The sequence below is a fragment of the Haliaeetus albicilla genome, chromosome 1 (genome assembly GCF_947461875.1).
Source record: "Haliaeetus albicilla chromosome 1, bHalAlb1.1, whole genome shotgun sequence".
In the NCBI taxonomy this organism is placed as follows: Eukaryota; Metazoa; Chordata; class Aves; order Accipitriformes; family Accipitridae; genus Haliaeetus; species Haliaeetus albicilla.
In genome coordinates this window covers 56,570,334-56,592,524 of record NC_091483.1, presented here as the reverse complement: position 1 = coordinate 56,592,524, position 22,191 = coordinate 56,570,334, and the positions used below count along the sequence as shown (strand labels likewise).

Here is a 22,191-nt window from a genome sequence, read left to right as displayed (position 1 = left end):
CAATTTTAAATTGATTCATAGTTTATATGATGGATACATCCTGTTGGGATGTGAATCCAAAATAAGCAGTTCCTACTGCCTGAGCTAACAGAGAATCAGTAGTACTCGGTGCCAAAAATCCCCTTCATAGGCCCTCTGGGCACTAGGAAACACAGCCATCATCAGCCGCTGATAAACAGGTACACATTAAAACTAGGACCACGTATTTGCAATATAATTCAGAGGTATTCTTTTAATCCGCCTCAGCACTCTTTGGAAAATAGCTCAGCAGTCGTGGGGTTGGATATATAGACACTTCAGGAGACCTGCATCAGCTTCATCCTACAACAGACCTTTACAGCACCACTGTGCAAGGTCCCAGGGCTGCTTCTGCACCATTTGTTTACTTAAACAGAGAGTTCATTGCCGCAGGCCAATACATTTTCTAGATTTGTAGCAGATCTTTGACACAGGATATCACCAAAGTGGTATCTCTCTCTGGGACAGAGGCAGTACAATATTTAAAGCAGTAGCATCTATTTTCTCAGGGATAAATTCACAGCAGGATTTACAAGTCACAACACCACCATCTGGTACCAGTCCTAGCAGGAGAGGGCTAACACTTTGACATCCAGCAAGCAGCTGTCAAGGCTGGAGAAAAATGCCCTGGGTAGGATCACAGCCTAAATTACGTGTCTGTGCAGGAGCAGCCATCCAACCTAGCACTTTCAGATCTGAGCTCTATCCTGAAGCTACATAGCTAAGTCACACTGTAAAAAGACACTCACAAAAAGACTCTGTCCTCCTCTATAGTAACCCAGTGACCAGGATGGGAACATAGGTTTGGTGATAGGAGACCTCTTCTCAAATCTGCCCTGACTGTAGCAGGGATATCAGCGCAGGCTTTGCACATCTCAAGTGCTTCCCCACCAGGCTACTCGGTACTCTAGGACAAGTGCTCCTCACTCCATGTTATGGATATTGCATTCTGCACACTTCAATCTCACCCTCCCATTGCAGTGCACGCACAGACAAGCTGGCTCCAGAATCGATTCCTCTCCTTCTCCCTGGGCCCATATAAATTATTTAACATAACAAGAGCAGCTTCAATAGGAACTTAACACCCCATGGACTACCTAGCAGTCTGGTTACTAACACAATTCTCCAAGACAGAAGGGGCAGGACTCAAGCCTGCTCAGACTCCCACGTGGAGTTTGTGGGAGACCGTATCTAATAGGCATGCTGGCCATTCAGATGAAACAGAGGAAGTATCTTTTCCACCTAAGATGCATGGCAAACACTTTGGAAGCTGCAAGTCAGCTCTGTACATGCCTACCCAGGGAAATTTAGTAAATAAGCCTTTTAGGTGCCTAATCACCATTTTAGATACTTAATCTCCCTAAGTAAAAAGCAAAACAAAACAAAACCCAAAACCAGAAAAAAACAACTAAAAAAACCCCAAACAAACCCAAAACCAAACCAAAACCAACGTGAAAAGGCTACCACAATCAAAGCAGTTTTAAAATTGCACAGAAGAATTTTAATTGTTTATTAGAATAATCAAGCATATAAAAAGATGTGTTACTATAATGAACTCAGAAGTGAACAGTAAATAAACATCTCTATGCCTTGCTGTTAATTTTGCAAGACTAAGATAAGAGCCTTCCATGACAGCACTGTTAAACCTTCAAGACCACGCAGGTAAATTAATATATAGGAAGGTCAGCGATGTGCTATAGGAAAGCATAGGTTTCCCAAATTGGGAGATCTCAATGAATTCAAACAAACTCATGCAAAAATTGGAAGGCTTAAAGCAACCAAAAGTCTGGCATTACCTATTGTTTAGCTACAACATGAAAATTGTTTGTATGGTAATTGAGTAATATTTTCCTATTAAACTCTACCACAGTGTTTTTTGTCCTTACCATTCCTTCCTAAGAAAACAGTCTGTTCTTCTGGGAGGACATTAGATAGCCTGCCAAATTCACACCATTTGACATTTACCAGGGAAGTAGCATGTTGTCATCAGTGTAAATAATGCTGCTTTTCCCAAATCCCACTGAGTCACCATATTGCCATGCTGCTAGCAAATGCACAACTTGGAGGAGAAATCTACCATGTTTTACTATTATGTTGTAGAGCCAGTCAATCAAAATTTTACTGGAATAGTACTAGAGATTTTGGGTTGCCTTACAGAGCCCTGGAATATGACCAATATGCCACAAAATACAATGAATTCTAGTCCATAGCTTTAGCAGTGCAATAAGCAATGCAGAATATTTGGAAGGGGAAAAGTGAGGGGAGATAAGCTATAAGAGCCAGTCCACCATCTATACTGCTCATTTTGCAATCTGAATCATGTGATGGGAAGAGAGGTAAGAAGAGCACTCCATCTTATATAAGTTCCACCATTAGACAGGCCTAAAAGTGCACAATGTGGAAGAAAAGTGAATTCAAGGTTACTAAAGAGACGTAAATTAGAAGAATCTTTTTACAAAAAATGGATGCCAAATTTATGCCAAATAAACCCATTCATCCGTATGATGCTTAAGAGGCATATACTTGCATACATACATGTATGCTTGTATATGTAAGTATGCATTTCTATGGTTCTTAAGCACTGGTGTGCACAATTCTTAAAGGTTTTATTTGTAGCATGACAAAAATGAAAGAACTGAAAACATAACTACTGGGGGAGGGGGTGCAGGGGGAGATAAATCTGTTAGGATAGGTCATGTGTTAACCAACTGCGGAGGTGCTCTGTATAACATCTATGAAAGGAAGAAGAACAGCTGATTAGGGACCAATGACCTTCATTATTTTCTGTATCTTTCACTTTTCCGTGACCTTAAAGCTGCGGTTAAATTTGCTTCAGTAGTTTGCTGAAAATGCCTTAAACACTCATTGCCTCATAGATTTTCCCAAGCCTCTCAACGTTTATTTCTTCTGACTCCAATTTACCCAGTGTAAAAATGAAGTCAGCTAGAAATCTCACACAGCTGTGAAACTCAATTGCAATTTGGTGTCATTGGGCTCACCAGTACTGAAAACTCCTTGTGGAGGGGAAACAAAACTGAAATTTAAATATAATTACAGAAAAAGGTTTAAGCAGAAAATATTAAGAGCCTCATGTTTAAAGGCATCATTTCATACTAATCATCATAGGGAAAACTAAAAACTCCCCGACAATTTGCATTATAAGGGATGCTGAACAATCTGAAAATTTTGCCCCTGTCACCATACAAGTTTGTTCTGACTTGGTGTTTCTGAAATGCTACCACATATTTTTTTGAGTACTTAATGTTTGCCTCTACAAAAAAGAAAAAAAAAAAAAGGAAGGAAACTGCAATTAGATCAATATAAGACCTATCTTAATGCCTGCAACTGATATTAGCATGAAAAGATCTTTTATTATTAAACAGGAACATGTGTTGTTTATTCTAATGATGAAACCATAAGGAATGTGGTTTTTTGGAGCATGGTAGGGGTTTTTTTTTCAGTCGATCAGCACAATGACAGAGAAAGGCATTTAAGTGTATTTTTAGAATTAAAAGCAATGGGGTTTAGTATTTTCTACAATAACCACTTGAAAGATTGACATTACTGAGCTATCCTTTGGCTTCCAAAATAAAAGCCTTATCCTAATACTATTTAAATTAAGTCTTCCAGTAACTACAGTAAACACTGTCAGGTATTTGAGCATCAGATAAATAACAGCCAACCATATCCCTCATATTCTCTTGCTTACTATTGTGGTAGTTCATTGTAACACTTACAGAAAATTGAAGAATGAGCAATTACCGCATTTCCTAGTAAGGGTTGGAGGAGATAGCACTCCAGCAGGATTTTTTTTGTTTAGTTATAAATCAGATGTTGAAATCAAATTCCTGCCTTTTTTGTGCATATTAAAAAACAAACAAACAAACAAAAAAACAAACCACCAACAACAACAACCACAAAAAACCCACACAAATGAGAAAAAAAACCCAAAGACATTTCCACTATCAATAAGAAAAAAACCCTCATTCCCCAACTTGGAATTCCAACACACTTGTTCGTTTTATCAACACCCAGCCATTTTTACCTTCATTATAACTGAATTCTGGAATTCAATGGAGTTTACATCACAGTTAAGTTGGGTCAGAATCTAGCTGCAAACCTAATACTACGTTGCATACTTCCAGTAATTACTCTGCTCTCTTTGCAGTAGACAAATGTTTCTACTTCCAGCGTAAATTTATTCCACAACTCAACCATGTTAAAGGTAGAGCAATATCAGGTTCTTGGAAAGAGACCAAATTTTTAATACAGCACTTTAATTTGTGATATTTAGAAAGACATACTATGTGAAATATTAAGAAAAACATTTTAAATTGTACACCCCGCATTTATGTCCCAATCGTTTCGTTTGAGCACATATTTAGCTTTATACATTCTGAGTAGTGCAAGTTGCTGGGTAGGACTATCAAAGTCTAGTGAACCAAGTAAAAAACAAAAAAACAAAAGAAAAACAACAGAAAAACCAAACAAAACTAAAGAAGCAATTGAAAATTAAAAAAAAAAAGGGGGGGGGGACCCACAAAACATTGTACCTGAGCATCACAACTAATAAAATATTTTAAGAACCATTTTGGATCTATTCTATCTTCAGGTATCCAAACATTCAAGCTCCCACTTAGTCACTGCAGCCTTACCCCAGGTAGTCATTCTCTCCTATCGTTCAAATAGCGTTCACTACGAAATGTGCCAGTTGTTTATGACCTGCATCCATTCTCATCCTACTTAAACACGATGCTAGCATATTATGACTGTAAATCATCAACAGCAAAAATGTTGACTACTGAAACTAGGGGACAGAAAATTGTTGACATGTCAAAGAAACTATTCACGTGGCACAGCAGCCTCCCTTTTTATGGTCCTGTCCTTATATTTGCATGCACTCTACACACTTCTTGAGCCTGAAGTCCTTCATTAGGATCTGAGTTTTAAATGCCACTGCCCTAAAAAAACCCTGAACCATAACACCCTAGGCAGTGCAGAAGTAGTGAAGCAGCAAAAAATGATTATTATATTTAAGAACTGAAATGCTGTTCCAACTGCAGGACTATTCAAAGTCACGCACAAAAGGTAAGCTATGCATCCACGTACGGGGTTCAGTGAACAGACCACCACTGTGGTCCAAGTACTGCCATTAAGATCTAGCTGCTCTTCAGATACCTCCCTCCACACATGAGGGGAGTGGGTTTAGCTCCACTTCTCTATTTGCTGGGACAGGGGAAGCTGTTATTCTACTAGTCCAAGGAAAAGGCAAAGAAATTAAGTGGTACCACTCTAGATCTGGTACATTTTATGCACCTCTCTTCATTACAGAATACGTCTACATATTCAAAAAGACGGTTTGGTTCAAAGGCTAAAACTTCCACTTTCTCTTACAGTCTAAGCCTTAGACACAAGAGCATATCTGCTGCTCTTTCAGCATCAATCAACTTCAGGGATTAAGAACAGAAAAAGGGCACACACACATACACACACACACACACTAAAAAAAGAAGTATCCAGCCTATGGCCTCTGGATTGTACCCAGCCCATCAGAACAATTTATCTGGCCCAATCCTTGCTCTGGAAGTCATGAGATGGGGCACAGAGTTGGGCACGAGCTCTAGACAAATTGCTCTAGACATCTCTTCACCAAAAGCTGCCAAAAGGATCCCACTTTCTTCCCATCCCGCATCATGTAACTTGAGCTGTATCCATCATATGACTAAAAGGCAAGTATACTTTGTATGACAGAAAATATATCTTAATTGCATGAAAGCACATATGCAGGTTGCCCACATGACAATGTTTCTGTAAACTTGTTGTCAGGTACTTGCCAGTCACATATCACCCCAGCATGGATGCTCCGATTAAGGACAGGAGTGTACACGTACATGGCAGCGAAGAGCTTGACCCTTGAGTTCCTCCATTAGACATTACGGGGCTTACTCAAGACAACATGACACTTAACTGTCTTCAGAAAAGAGGAAGAAAGTTTAAGAGTTACAATCTACTTGTGACCAAGTATGAAGAAATTATTCCATTCAAAAGGTTCATTTGAGTCTGACCTGGTTTTTTTCAAGTTTCACACTCTTTTAACAAACAGCTGAGGTTGAAGCTTGTGTTAAAAGTGTTTAGGAGCCTATTTTTTGAAGACTATTTTTCAGTAGCATTCTTCATCTCCAAAATTGGGTAGGTCTTTAAAAATAAACTTCATAGGAATACAGTGAAAAGGAAATAGTGCAGAAGTATAAAAATAGACTGAGTCCAATAACAAGCTATAAATCATTCATTTCCATCACACACTGACTTGCAACATTTCTGCTTTTACTAAATAACGGAGTGCAGAACGTTTAGCGACAGGTTCATTCCTTCTAACCTGAAAGCATTTTAACTTGTGCCCAAGACAAGGAAATCACAGGAGACCATGGTGTAAGTCATCTGTCCTGGCTTAGACAGATTCCAGTACTATCTCACTGTCCCTGACAGAAGGGATGAGCAAGGCTGTCCAAGTTCCTTGTGAACTCAAGGCAGATCTCAGACAAGCTTGGGTCCTACTCATGGGGTGTCTACTGCAGAACTGCAATCCTCTTTATGGAAACACATTAAGTTTGTATCAGAAAGTTATAGACAACAAGAAGAAAAAGTGGAAATGGGGCAGGGAGGGGGAGGAGGGTAAAAAGAGGTTGAATAATACCATGGCTAAAACCAAATCAAGCAAAAGAGGAGCACACGCTGCCTCTGCAGGCACTACAGGCTTACTCCTGCCACCCCCAGCCCAGTAAATTAGCTTGACACCAGGACTTTTTTGTTGGAATTAACACAGTTCAGATTACTTAGCTAGCCTCTGAACTTATTTAATGCTTACTGTAATCAATACATTGATCAGTCACACCCATCGTGTAGCTCCAAAAATGTAAATATAATTACACAAGAGAATAACTTAGAAAAGCATATAGTCCACATTTGCCACAGTAAAGATGTATTGGTTGCGCTGAAGAAATATGGAATATGAATGAACACATCCCAAATAATTTTATCATAATGATAGGAGTTGCCTTTGATCCAAGACAACTGGAAAAATGTTTTTGACTGAAAAGAAAAGAACAACCCACCACCAAGAATTCTAATTAGTGCGAGTAATATATGAACTGATTCAATATAGAAAACTCACTTTAATTCTATGGTCAGAAATTGGTCAAACACATACATGTCAAAAAGGACTTACAATTACGTGCCATTTATCTTTATTTTACCAAATTTTACTATTAATATCCCTAATTTCCACTACTATCAGATAGTAAAATCCCAATATTCTATAGGGAATCTGGTTTCATAGCCCAGCTTGCTCCCTCCTAGAACCCTCTAGGACAATCCCACCACATTACTGGAGGAAAAAAAATTAAATTTAAAAAAAAAAAAAAAATCAAATGCATGTTACCATCCAGTGAACACCGCAGAATCAACAGCCCATAAAATGAAACCCTCATTTAAAGGTATAATATCCCTTTGCTTGTTTTCCTTAACAGCCTCGATTGCTCTGTATTTTTCTTCTTTTCAGGGGACCTATATAGATGGGACCTCAACTATGAAAAGTCAGAGCAGCCACCTGTATGCCATTTCAAGGCAGGCAAAAGTACAGGGCTAACAGGCATAAGAGAAGGATCTCCCCCTCCAATTAGTAGAACATCCAAAGCAGGTTGCAAATGGTGAAATATGCACCAGAAAGAACTGCAGAGTTTAGGTATTTGGGCATCTTCTTTCCCAATTTACACACACTTCCTCCCTGGCCTAAGTGAAAATTTTTAATTTTGGGAAACTGGCAAATTTACCAGATTAGGCAAAGTCAGTTTGAAAAAAGTTTTGACTTTAAAGTAAAACTTTTCCTTGAGCTCTGGCAATTGTATGGCTAACAATTTCTAGCACAATAGTGGCAGTGTAGTACAGACATTTTTCAAACACTAACTTGGTTAAGAAATCAAAGCCTATCATTTAGCTATGGAGATAAAGTGTGTAGTCTTTATGTTAAGAAACAATGCTTACAGATTACATGCTACAGTCAGGCTACTGTCCTGCATTCTTTGTGCACCACAAACTCACAAGGAAGCTGAGATTCTGTTCTCTCTGGTAAATCAGCACTGATTAGACAGTATATATGCAGGAAAAAAAAAATCAGATTCATAATAAGGCATAAGAAAATTCTAGATTAGTCTTTTATAAGCAAAACTAAAAATTTTAAGGAGAGGACTATATTACATGTCAGCTTGGAAAGCAGAGTCTAACAGCCATATTAGCTTCTAAAGGATCAGAACAGCCTTATTAGCTTCTGTTCTGCACAGCAGGAGATCAGAACAGAAGTCATCTAGTCATAGAAAGGACTGCATGATAGCTAAGCCTTTATAACAGTACCTGTGGGCTCACCCTGCACACCTGTCCTGGAAGAGCAAAGACTCAAGTCTCAGCATAGCCATAACTGGAGAAAAAGCCATAAAAAAAAATAACAGTTCAAGGTACAAACAACATTATCACTCACTTTACATACTCACAGCACTAATGTGTAACACTTCAAAAAAGTAGATTGCTCCCTTGAGTGCTTTCAAAATCCCCAAACCTGTAAGCACACTATCCCATTTATCACAGAGGTATTAAGCAAGCAGTGGAACAGAACTGTTCACATGTCATTTTACCTAGCTTTCAAGTTGGGTGAAGCTGCATGTGTGCTGTTGTTAAAAAAAAAAACAAACAAAAAAACCCACAGAGAGAAAGAGACGAAGAGAAGTTTCTCCAAAACATGTGTGTAAATGGCTAAGCATGATACAAGACTGACTTACACCAATTCTGACCATGAATCAAAACAGTTTTATTAAGACTCCATCATTGCTACCTGAGAAAACTACTATTTTTCCTCTTGTTTTAATCAAACCTTACAGAAAAACCTAGGATGAAACTGTTCTTATGTAATTTATTTTCCTATGGATCCAAGTAAAACCTATCACCAAAAGCAGTATTTACTAACACTCCTCAGGAGTACCCGAGATATTATACTAAACTGCATGCTGTACAATCAAGAAGCTTAGCATAAACTAACAGCACTAATACTTCTATGTACAAGGCGAACTACACACTACTATAAACATACTTTTTCTTGTTCCCGCCTCTTACTAGCAGCCAACGGAGTGACAAGTAACAAACTCTTCAGGAGCACATCTATCCTTTTAAGCAGAAATGGAAGCTAACAGAACAACACAGCCAGAAGATTGAAAACCGTAATGATCTACAGTAGGAGAGCAAAGAAGAGGAAGAAAAATGGAAGTGGGTGGACAGCAGCTGAGCAGCAATAGCAAATGGAAGGGGTGGGAAGGCAAAAACAAGCAGATGAATAGGGAAGGAGACAAATGAGATGTGAAAAGAGACAGAAGACAAAATTACCAAGAGTTAGTCTAAAACAGCAGTTCTTGAATCATGGCTCAGCCAAAGGAAATTACAAAGTCAGCCTGACAGGAAGAGTAAATTACAATGCTACTGTCAGCATCTTACTTCTTGAGTGGTGCTGCCAAGAGTCAGCCATGGCTGGGAATTACTAGCCTACCGCTTGGCTGGTGCAAGTGCTGTAATGACTTTGTTGGCTAGGTGTCTCATGAATAGAAGGAGTGATGCAGCAGAGAGTAAGCATATAGGAATGGAAAAAGGGAAGAAAGGAGAATTACCGGTGAGCTCAACTAGAAATGAGATCAAGCATTTATTAACTGGTCTGCATGCTAAGATAGCTACCACACAAGTCACACTTAATCCAAAGCACTATAAAAGCTGGAAAGCATTTTGTTAAACAGAACCCCAAAACCTTTTCAGGAGTTGAGGTGAGCTCCTGTGCAAAGATACGCAAATTGCACAAAAATTAAATCTATGGTGGACACAAAGGATCCATCCAACATTCATTAAAAAAAAACAAAATTGTAACTGAATAAGAAAGAAAACTCTGAATAGGCAATACATGCAATGAAAGGAGAACTGTGATGTCTAGGGAAGTTCTCCAAGGTGCAACTGCAATGCTTTAGCTTATTTTTATTCATAGAATGGTTTGGGTTGGAGAGGACCTTAAAGCTCATCTAGTTCACTGGCCATTTCTCACTTTGTGTCTAAGGCTGTACTCATAGAATCATAGAATAGTTTGGGTTGGAAGGAACCTTAAAGGTCATCTAGTTCCAACCCCCCGCCATGGGCAGGGACACCTTCCACTAGACCAGGTTGCTCAAAGCCCCATCCAACCTGGCCTTGAACACTTCCAGGGATGGGGCATCCACAACCTCTCTGGGCAACCTGTGCCAGAGCTTCACCACCCTCACAGTAAAGAATTTTTTCCTAATATCTAATCTAAATCTACCCTCTTACAGTTTAAAACTATTACTCCTCATCCTATCATCACATGCCCTTGTAAAAAGTCCCTCCCCATCTCTACTGTAGGCCCCCTTTGGGTACTGAAAGGCTGCAATAAGGTTTCCCCAGAGCGTTCTCTTCTCCAGACTGAACAACCCCAACTCTCTCAGCCTCTCCTCATAGGAGAAGGTGCTCCAGCCCTCTGATCATCTTCGTGGCCCTGCTCTGGACCCACTCCAACAGGTCCATGTCCTTCTTATGTTGGGGGCTCCAGAGCTGGACACAGTGCTCCAGGTGGGGTCTCACCAGAGCAGAGTAGAGGGGGAGAATCGCCTCCCTCGACCTGCTGGTCACACTTCTTTTGATGCAGCGCAGAATGCAATTGGCTTTCTGGGCTGTGAGTGCACATTGCTGGGTCATACACAGTTTTTCATCCACTAACACCCCCAAGTCCTTCTCCGCAGGGATGCTCTCAATCCACTCATTGCCCAGGCTGTATTTGTGCTTGGGATTACCCCCCAAGAAGACAGTAGCCACATTAAAGACGTTAGCCACATAAGATAACATGCTGCCCTTATAATCTGTAATATGTTGGTCTGTATAATCAGTCCAGCCAGAATCAATGCGCAAAGGGAAAAAAAGTTTCCTAAAGGTACCCATCCTATCTGACTTCCAACAACACACAGCTAAATATAGAAGAGACTGCAGGTATGGATGGACGCAACCTCCTCCTCTCCCCCGAGTTAATCCAATAATGCAAGAATTAAATCATATTTTACAGGGTTTTATCACTGAATATAGTGTAGCATTAGCCTTCCATTAGGCTGACTTATACTGCATCATTAGCTCAGAGGGAACCTGGGAGGAAGTTAAAGGCCCGTTTTTACCAAGAAACACCACCAAAAAGACAGAAAATGTTTGTATAAGCTGAAAACGTACCATGACTGTCTCTTCTGTACTTCTTTCTCTTTGTACTGGAGCAACTGGAAATTCAAGAAGTGATTTTACTGTCTTCCTTTTGGCTTTTTCCATTTGAATATTAGTAAAATAGTTGACAGCAGCAAACTCAATAAGAGCAGAGAACACAAAGGCAAAGCAGACCGCTATGAACCAGTCCATGGCAGTAGCATAGGATACTTTTGGCAGTGAATGTCTTGCACTGATGCTCAGTGTCGTCATTGTCAACACTGTTGTTATTCCTTCAAAGAAATAAAGCAAAAGCACTGCTGAATCAGAGTAAAACAAAGTGAGAATAGAGGCAAGCAGCTTCAAACAAAGAATTTTAAATCACTTAAGAGTCTTTCTCTGCTACTTGTGAATAGTGCGTTAGATTTAAGTCATTGCAACCATCATGTATCTATAAGCAGCTATGCACACAAAACAGTTAACCAGTTTTTAAAGGAGGCATGGAAAGCCATGACTTCAGCAGATGATCTAGAGTTCACATGAAGAAAACACTGAAGCCTTAATTTCATATTTTTTTCATGTAAAGTTCAGTAGAATTTCCTACAACAAGTTGCTTTCTAAACATTTGAACATAATTTAAGTTGTTAAATAGGGGAGTGCTCCTCAGACTGCAACAAAAACATGATTTTTCCTGTAATGGGTTCAGAATACCGCCTATTAGTCTGCATCCATTCTTCTGATCCCACTCATGATGCAGGTGCTGTTAAGTCATGGCAAATTATTTTGGTGCTAAGGAAAACTAGAATATTATGTTAACAACTCTGTTAATTAAGAAACCATCACCTTACCTTTTAAACCCTTCTGCTACTAGTCAATCGATGAAATTTAATTAGAATTTCATCTTCTGAAAGAACAACTTTTTAATTAAAGTGTACAAGCATGAACACTGAACTCAAATATGACCACTTCATGGTAATACTTCAAATGCAAGTACATGCTGTATAAAACCAAGGTATGGGGTCTTTTTTTCCTTTTTCATCCAAAATATCCCATATCATACAAAGTATATAGTGAACACCGCATAAGTCCTACCATGAAAACCTCAAGGAAGACTGACTACAAATGGACATGTCTTTATTCTTATGAAGAGAACACTGTACCCATTTCAATTCAAGATGAAATGCTCATGGTCAGAAGAATTCAAAATAATAAAGAGCATGTTTTTCAACAGGATCCTCACGTGCCCTATTGCCTAAATGGTGGTACTCCATCTGGGCAATCTGATATGAAAAAGCTTCACCTAGACACTGCCATACAGAGAACTGGACACAATGAAACCAGTCCTTCCTATTGAAGGAGAAAAAAAAGGAAAAAAGAGTAATAGCAAGTTCATGCAAGCACAAACAATATCTCAGAGCAAACTCAGCAGGATAAAAACACAGATGCAAGCTCACAAAACCTTCTTCAGTGGGAAGGTGTTGAAAAAACACACCACTGAAAATGTTTAAGTCTGAGAAAAAAAAAATTATGGAAAGTTATTTTTTTCCTGGAAGAAACCCATCCCTGCTTAGCCCTATCCTTCCTGATTCTAGCTCTGCTCACTTCAAGCAAATAGTTTGTCTGAATTGTCCTTCTAAAGACATTTGTTTAATAGATGTAAGAATAGGATGAAGTGAATTGAATGACCAACCATTCCCAAAACACAAGGAGGAGGCTGTGACAGTATTATAGTCTACTGCCATAGTCTTTAACAGATTTCCCCCTATTAAATCATTCTTCTGGGAGACTTGCAGTTGCCACTGCAACTGCCTTTGGATACCTGCCACAGGGATTTACAGGGTAGGGAATTAAGTTCTGGTAAAAAATATATACACACAGGTACTGTAATTATCAAGAGCTAAATACTTGCAAGCTTCTGATTAGAAATGCACATAACCATATAAAAATATATTGAGTATTTTAATATAAAAATTAGTGTTTAAAACCTGTTTTAATATTACTGCTTCTTTCCTCTAAGAAACACCAATCTGCCACAATCACCAGGTTCAGGTGTCTGAAGGTCTGACTGCAGAAATCACAACCTCATGTACCTTTGTTCATTGTGCATCCTTCCTCTGTTTGTTCCTTGGCATCCTTTGCCAAGTTCTCCCTAATCATGCAGTGTCCAATGGAAAGATCTTTTGGTTAGCCTCTTCTGACAGTTCCTCTAGAAAGCTGGTACCATAGTGGGTATTCTGGCTTTATTCCTATCTCTTGCCTGCAACATTTCTATCTTCTTTTAAGAAAAACTTTAGAAAACAGGATTCCTGTTGGAATTTGCAAGAAAACTAAAAAGATACTTTTAGCCATACTTTAAGCCATTTGCTTTCAAAGGCATTCAAGAGACTTATCTGTAACTTAGTGGATGTCCAAACTTTATTATTTGTTTTCAGTTTCACATATGGATATAATGACACATATTACATCTATTGCTCTATATTCTGTACATTTTCAACTATCATATTTTGTCTGTAAATACAGATTCTACCTTTCCAGTTCATGGCAATACTCCCTTCACAAAAAGTACCATTATTCAACATCACTGCAAAGACATCTGAAGTGATATACTAGTTTGCCTAATATAACACTTGAGTTGAGAGCTAGTGGGGTTCTTAGGTTTACAGCTTGTTTCTCCTATAACTAATCATTAACCTTGTCTAATTTGTGATATTAAACAGCGTTCTGGCTCCACTCACATGTTCAAATGGGCTGTCACGTAGAAACATTAATTCCTATCACTCTTGCCAGCAGCTATCTATCTATAGAAAGGCTTTTTGTAGAACATTCTCTTCCTAATTAGTCCTGCTTTAGACTACAGTACATTATAAAGTCAAGACATTGCTCTGTAAAGACTGCTTTTAAAAATGTTTTTATCCTACTTCTTTGTTAGGAATCATATTTCCATTTAATTTCCTTATGCTTTGTCGTCCATAGAAGCTTTTTTGTTTTTTATTTTCAGAGTTCACTGAAGCATTTCATTCAAGCTGTATTTTGGTGAGGGCAATTTTAATATCTTGCGATCACTTTGGGTTTTTAATTCATTTTCATAATGACAATGGCAGAAAGGAGAGAAAAGCACTAAACATGAAATTACAGTAACAGCTCACAGCAAGCTTCCACTGATGACACAGATATCTCATAAGAAGACATCTGTACATCTCACACACTCCCAATCAAATTATTGTAAAAAAGTGTGAGTTCAAGTAATTACACTACTGTCCACTGGAGGATAAAACTGCTCTGGATGTAGACTAAAGACTTGACTGTATTACTTAGGGCCAGGTCTTCCCAGTTTGCTCCCCCAAGCAGGTAGAATCCCCAGAGATGCACACCCATTTGCCACAGGCAACCATGCCACCCTTCAGGTTATATATTCCAAGTCTCTCTTCAGATTCCAAGGATTCACATAACAATATTCTTCATACATCGACAGCAAAAATTCCTCTGAATTTACATCATTCCCTTGTTTCTACACTAGTATGGAGGCAGTATACCCCAATGCACTAAAAAGGCCTATTCTAGTGAAAGTCATTAAAAGAGGAAGTATGAGAAAAAGCAAAAAAAGAAATAATTACCAAATACAGTTCTAGCTGGAACAGATTCCTTATTTATCCAAAATGAAACTTGAGAAAGGATCACAGTCATAATGCAGGGGATATAGGTCTGAATCATAAAATAACCCATTTTCCGTCTGAGGTGGAAGTAAACTGTCATAACAATATATTCGCCTAAAAAAAAAAAAAAAAATTTCTGACTGTGCATAAAATTTGTGTTGCAGAATAACTGTTTCAGACTATCAGCTAGGATTGTTTAAGATGATGTTATTCATTCCACTTAACATGTACAGAATTATATGTTCCTTAGACACAAGAATGAATGAAAGTTTTAAACAAAAAACCCTGGAAGTAATAGGTCCTTACAGTGCCATTCAGAAGCTGGAATCAAAAATACTATAAATGTACAACTAATACTGGATTACATTTTAAAGTATAAGCATGATTTTTAAAATTCTTTTGGCAGCTGTTGAAGAAAAGAGTCCCAAGACACAAGCTATTTAGCTACCTATAGTATCCATAACATTGTGGTACCTACCTGCCAAATAAAACAATAATAACAATGATGCACACTAAATGTTATGGAAGCATCTCAGCTTTTTACTAGGTTTATACGTCAGCACCACTATGATAATGAAACAAATGCAAAAATCATTGACAAGAATTAAAAATACTGTTAAGTTTTTCTAAAATGTTATCATTCATATCAAACAAACAAACAAAAAAATGGCAGTTTTACCATTAATGGAATAAACTGTCTAAATAAAGCACTACAGAATGAGCATTTTGGGGACAGTAAGGAAATTCTGTTGTTAACTCATAATAATATGCTGAGAAGTGAATTTCTAGTGTATTGCAAAACAATTTTATCTTTGAGAAAAATATCCGTAGAGCAATACATCAAATACATTTACTTTATCTGTTTCATTTTGACCATCTCGCAACACCCAAACTTGCTGATGCTTAGAAAATTATTCCAAATTTTAAAAATATTTTGGGAGTATGCTTGTATCCATACTGCTCATCAGTGATACTTCACTCATTTCGGATGCCTGTAGTTGCCATTTGCCTTATTTCTTACAACACAAATCAGCAGAAGTATCTATTGTGACTAATGCATTTGTGCCTATCCTTATCTGACTAGAGGGTTTTTATGGCTTTAATAACCCATTCTGTATGCTGTACTTCTATCCCGAGCTGTTTGCATCACCAAACAAAGGAAGTCTTTTGCACATAATGTGGATACAGTGCTGAGAAATTACTTCCTCACCCAGGCATCCTCTTGACTCTTCAAACTGCATTTTAAGCAGTGATTAAATGCTCATTTTGTCCCTCAGAGTAATGATCTCATTCTAGCTTTCTGAAAGACCGTCACAATCTACTGTAATGAATCTGCAAATGTAAATCTGAAGGACAGAAACCTAATTCAGATTTATGCTTTCAGTGCTTCATATATGCCCTAGGACATTCAGTAGAACACCTTACAGGAAGGAAAGAAAAAAGCCTCAGGCAATGTTACAGGGTTAGTTTTACCTCAAGTTGATTTTTATTGACGAGATTCCTACCTGTAATAGATTTAATGGTTTCAGTGGATACCGTATGCCCAAGCAGGTCATACTGAACTAAACTGGAAGACTCCTCAGGAACTTCCACTGACTTCTCGGGTCCTTTTGTCCAGGTATAAATCATTTCACTCTTTGGATAAGCATCTACAACACAGCATCAGTTTGCATAAATAGGAAACTTCTTCTCACACCTTACTTACGAGCCCAATGCAAACTTACTGAAACCAAATGGCAAGACTCACACTAACAACTTTAGAAGATACCTTTCATGTTAAGTTACCCCCCAAAACCACCCTCACAGGAGAATAAATAGCAGCTAAGGTCATATGTCAAGTGTCACACACAAATTCACATTTGAATGTGAAGTCTAAACACGAGTTCTTTCTGGATCAGCCCTTATTGGGCATGTAAAGTTTATCTTTAAATTATTTTAGAAATTTCTATCTAAAATTTTATCATTAAAGTATACTACTATATAAAAAAAGAGCATGTATAAGGAGGACACATTTTGGAGACTGGGTGCACATTTCTTTACAGAAAAGAATTATTATACTAAAAACTATAATATTTTAAACTTGTGTTTAAAATATTTGCCAGAAACCAGAAGTCAGTAAAAAACTCACAATAGCCCAAAAATAAGCACACCCAAAGAAATGTTTCACATTTAATACAAAAGATATAACTTAGGGCTAGCATTCAATCCCTACACAGCCCAAACTCCTGTTAAAATTAAATTAAATCAGTCTTGCATTGGAAATGGCTACATCTTATTTCAAGTTTCACTGAGGAAAAGATCAGATCAGAGTCAAGCACAATTTCTGCTGGCTGGTGATTCCTCCTGAAGAATTATGCCAGTGGAGAAGCCCCCACTATTGAAGCTCCCCTATTGTATCGCTGATACCAAAGCCAAATTTGGCAGCATCTGTTCTCCAGTCTCACCATAACAGGGATGAAAAACCTTATCAGAGCAGCGTCTTTAATATCCCCCTTTTGGTTGACTACCCAACTGAATAAGCTAAATTTATGCTAAGGAAAGACTGAGGAGTGTCCAGAGTGTCATTTCTAACTTCAGAGCTCTGGGGTCAAGGAAAACAGATTAATGTCCAACCACTGACTACAGTGGAGTATAAAGCAGAGAAGTCAGTGACCAAGGAGGCTTAGAAGAGTGACAAGATAGTTAATGGAGTGCACCAACCATCCCCAGGTGGTCTCGGAGGTCTCTGCTGTGGATTCAAATCAGGGAATCCTAACTACCTCCCTCAGTTGTTACGCAGTATGTCCCAAAATGTTCTTTCTAGCCAAAGTTTGGAGATTATCCAAAAATCTATGTCTGACTTCAAAGCAGAAAAGGGAAGTCATCTGAACTAAGATTCCTCTCACCAGTCTAAAAATTATTTATCTAGTCTAAACTTGCCATGCAGACTCCCATTATAGGCCAGGAGACAGACAAATACAACTAAAGGTCAAATCTCTGCACATAACCTACACATCTTAGGATGTCAATGTGCCTCCACCAAGTATACAGAAAGTCAAATAACCTGCTTCCCTAAGTGCCTTTTACCTGGCTGTTGTAAGCTGAGATGGATCCCAACCTCTTTGTCTTCTACAGAGAATCTCTCACTTCACTGAGTATCCAATTCCTCCCTAAGAACCAAGAAAAACTACGTATTTCAAGCAACTGTGTAGCCAGAATAGTGGGGTTTAATATAATAGCTGAATCACTGCCTGCTTTTCAAATCTCTACCTGGGTTTAATTTTTGAGGCCCTAAATAAAATTCCCAAGGAACTTAACAGGAGTTTTGTCTGCATAAGGATTGTGTATCAAGACTAATATTCAGAAAGTTTAGTAACTGCTAAAAATCTACTTCTACTATTTAAATTCTGTAGTTACAAGAAATTTCATAATTGCAACTTACAACTCCCAAATTTGAGAGGACAAGCATGACCATCCATGGGAAAATCCACTAATCTCATGGGACACTCTGCACTTATTGTAAGCCTATAATGGAACAAATTAAATAGTCTCTGGTTGCCATTTTGTCTAGGCAGTATAACTTTTGCATACAGTAATTGTAAGAAGCCAAACAAACACGTTAGATACCTCATTGTGTACAGGATGGTGCCATTTCTCATTATTCTGAAGAGCTTATTTGGGGCTGTCATATTATGTGCAACAGACTTTTTCCCATTCCTGAAGAAAGTGTCAGGAGTCCACACCTTCGAAACCATCAAGTTGTTAAGTCTTAAAATTTCAATAGGGCCATCATATTTTAATCTTTTGTCTACCCATGTCTGACGGAAGAAGACATCCATTGTATATTCCTGTATTAAATTGCAGAAAAACAAAAATCACATTTGCATGTGTGTTTCCTGTAAAATAAGAAATCCCTCAGGAACAAAGAAATCAGTAGTAAAGAAAACGCTAAGTCCACTACACAAATGTATTTCCACCAATTAAAGTGTTGTGTACTTCTTAATAGCTTAATTTCCCACATTAGTCATATCAATAAATTGCTACACATATTTAATCATTATGGAATAATTAATCTAATTAGGTTGCAGGAAGCAGGCAACTGAATTTGTAGTCAAGCATATAACTGGAAACAAAATGATCTCTGACAGTAAGTGTCAAGAGATTTTTACAGAAAAGATATCCATGGATTTTCTGCTGCTGGCTAAATTAAAAATACCAGGACAAACGATTACTTCCACTACAAATTTAGGAAAGAAAATTTAATTTCAACTCATGGAAAATAAGCTTTTAACTGAGGAAAGCTAAATATTTTCTTTGCCATGCCCACAAAACATGGATAATGAATTACATATAGACTTGCATATATACATATTTGTTCTTAAACTACGTAACCATCCCATTAACTTCCTCAGAAAAGCCATTCAGATGCTTCAAAGAAAACATGCAAACAACAACTGCAGAACTGCAGACACAGGCACATCATGAGAAATCATATGTGAATGAATGGATGAAGGAATGCATTTCTGATCTCAGGAAGCTAAAGCATTTCACAAAAAAAGCATCACATGGAATTGAAAATGGTCATAGAAAGCTTTAAGTGCTTTTATATAATTCACATATATATAAATGAGCACCTATCACCACATTGATAAACATTCTTTGGAACCACTCTGATGGCTGTGATTTTGTTGTTAAGCCAAACAATGTTTTCTCATTGTATTTCAAACTCTTCTGCATAATGTTACCATTGAAACTACTTGTATGGCCATATCTATTCACATTGGCAAGGAGGCATGTCTACTAGTGTAATGCATCTTAGAATTATATCTGTCATCTTCTCCATGGCTGCATCCTCCACTGTGGTTTATAGTTAATTTATGAAAAGTCGCTTTTCTAGTGTCATTTCCTGCTGGTAACTTCATAGCTCATAAGTAGCAGTTTCTGTTACTAGCTTCTACATGACAGATTTTGTAATACAAGATTTCAACCATTTTCATTACACTGGGTACCAAAGTAACCCAGCTCTAAAAAGACATTCCGATCATCCCCTGTACTGAGACTGTATCACACTTTGCTGTTTCAGCGAGTTTTATGAGTGCAGCCACATTCAGATTACATTGAGTCACTAATGGATACATTAACTAAAAATTATTCCAAAAACAATTCCTGGATCCCTGAATAGCCTCCTAACTAATCCCTAATGATGAAAGGGGAAACACCTAATGTAAACTCTCCTTTTGCCAGTTCCTTACCTACCTTCAGTCCATGTTCTCACTCCTGCCTTCTGCAGTATAACTAATAATTTCCCATGTGGCACCATGTCGAATGCTTCAGTGAAACCCGAGAGATGCCATGCAGCCCTCTTTTTAGATTTGAGGCACACATTACTAGATTTCCTTGGGACCAGATTCTTGTACCCCTTGTCGCACTGAACAGCATCATACTGTACATGACAAGCATTGAAGGGGTAAGATGCATTTCAACATGAGACTGCTGTCACAGATGTAGCCCTTGAAAAAGTATCTTGCTATCACATGAAAGAACTAAATCAGGTGCACCACAAAGTGCACAATGACACTGTATGGGAAGAAAGTCACTGCCCTGAAACGGCCTTTCTCTTAAAGAAGTTCAGTGCAGCACATACGGCTGTGTTACTTCCATAGCATTTCTTAGATATTTTATAAAAAGAGAAACTGTTGTTGATTTACGTGTATACCACTGGATTATAGAAGTTGATGAGAGTTTTGCCGGATTTGACCTCAAATGAATGCAGATGCCATTCAGGCACAAATAACAGTACGTGCAACTGTAACGTATCTCTTCTGTGACTATTTCATGCATGTCACTTTGACGTTCAGTTTCTGCAGACATTTATGAAAACTCATCAGTCAAACATTCAGTGAAATGTGATGCTAAAAGGGGCACAAAGATCAGCAAAGGGCATTCATCTGAAATGAAAATGTCAACAAGTATTTGTGAAATGATGTCATTATTATTCACCTGAGAATAACACAGGTTTCAGAAAGGAAAAGCAATTTCAAAGATATTACATGTCCTCCTCACAGTAAGCTGACTTAGGCACCCCCCACAAGGCCAGATTCTGCCTCTATAACGTGAAAGTCTGTCTTAAATCCTACGAAGTGAATTCCTTAAGCCAGCCAAAACCCAGTGAAAGTGCGACCAGAATCAGGCCTGATGTATCTAATTATAACCTGTAAATTAAGCTGTTACTAATCTTTCCTACTTTGCATGATTGACAGAACAGTACAGATGAAGCATCCACTCCTTACTTCAGTTAATGGTTTCTCAGAACCAGGAAATGGCATTTTAATCCCAGAAATACATACCATTTCTACATCAGAAACAGGTCCAAAACTGGTGACATATATATCTGTTTTGACTTCAGTAACAGGACCTAATGTATGAAAAGGAAGTGAGCAAGAAAATTTGAATTTTGCAGGTCAACAATTCCCATAAAAGATCCTGGCGTGTGAACAGTTACCGCTTTGAGGGTTCTGTGGATGAGCAAGAGCAAAATGCAAACACAGGTCATTTCAGATAAGTCTCTAATAACAAGCACTGCTCAATTACCTTTACCACATTAGTAAATCAAAAGCAGCATTTCCATGCAAATCCCCATTCAGAAAACCAATGTTGACTCAACGGGTAAGAAAACAAATGCCAAAAACTTAAAAGGCTCACTGAAAACACCACACTAATTAACAACAAGCACTGAATTCAGGAAATCCACATTCCCCAAGGCATTTATTACTAACATTCGGTCCTGCTGGTAATAACTGGACTACACATATTAGCATGCCATGCACTGGGCAATTTTGTACTACAGGATCAAGAACTGCATCCATACCCTGAGATGTACTTAAGTGCTTTAATACTAACAGTCAAAATAAAAGTTGGATATCTAAGCATTTTTGAAGGTCTGAACCTAGGTCCACATGCTACTACAAAGCCTGTCTTGAAGGAACTAGTGATACTTTGGGCACTGTTAAAAACAGCGCACCAAGCAGAGATCTTGAACTCTCGCAGCTGGGTACGGCATAGTAACTATCAGAGAAAGCAGTTTCATTTTAACATATCATTTTCTTTACTACAGGACAAAACACTTGAAATTTCAAATGGGCAGTCACTTTGCAGTACACTCCACAGTTCCCCTTAAACTAAAGAACACATGCAATAACTAATTTCACTGGGATTTAGGTCTGTACCCAATGTAAAAGGCTAGAAAGCTGCTAATCATTACCAA

At 38.2% G+C, this 22,191-nt stretch overlaps 1 protein-coding gene across 1 annotated transcript in view; it reads right to left on the bottom strand.

The window, feature by feature from the left end:
• GABRA4 (gamma-aminobutyric acid type A receptor subunit alpha4) overlaps positions 1-22,191 on the bottom strand; it is a 42,908-nt gene that overhangs the window by 11,547 nt on the left and 9,170 nt on the right. Inside the window, exons 3-8 of the mRNA XM_069790786.1 lie at positions 21,275-21,342; positions 18,555-18,775; positions 18,370-18,452; positions 16,454-16,597; positions 14,910-15,062; positions 11,329-11,588 (exon numbers count right to left, since the gene is read on the bottom strand). Coding sequence (XP_069646887.1) covers positions 11,329-11,588; positions 14,910-15,062; positions 16,454-16,597; positions 18,370-18,452; positions 18,555-18,775; positions 21,275-21,342 — 929 coding nt within the window. The remainder of the gene's footprint in view (positions 1-11,328; positions 11,589-14,909; positions 15,063-16,453; positions 16,598-18,369; positions 18,453-18,554; positions 18,776-21,274; positions 21,343-22,191) is intronic.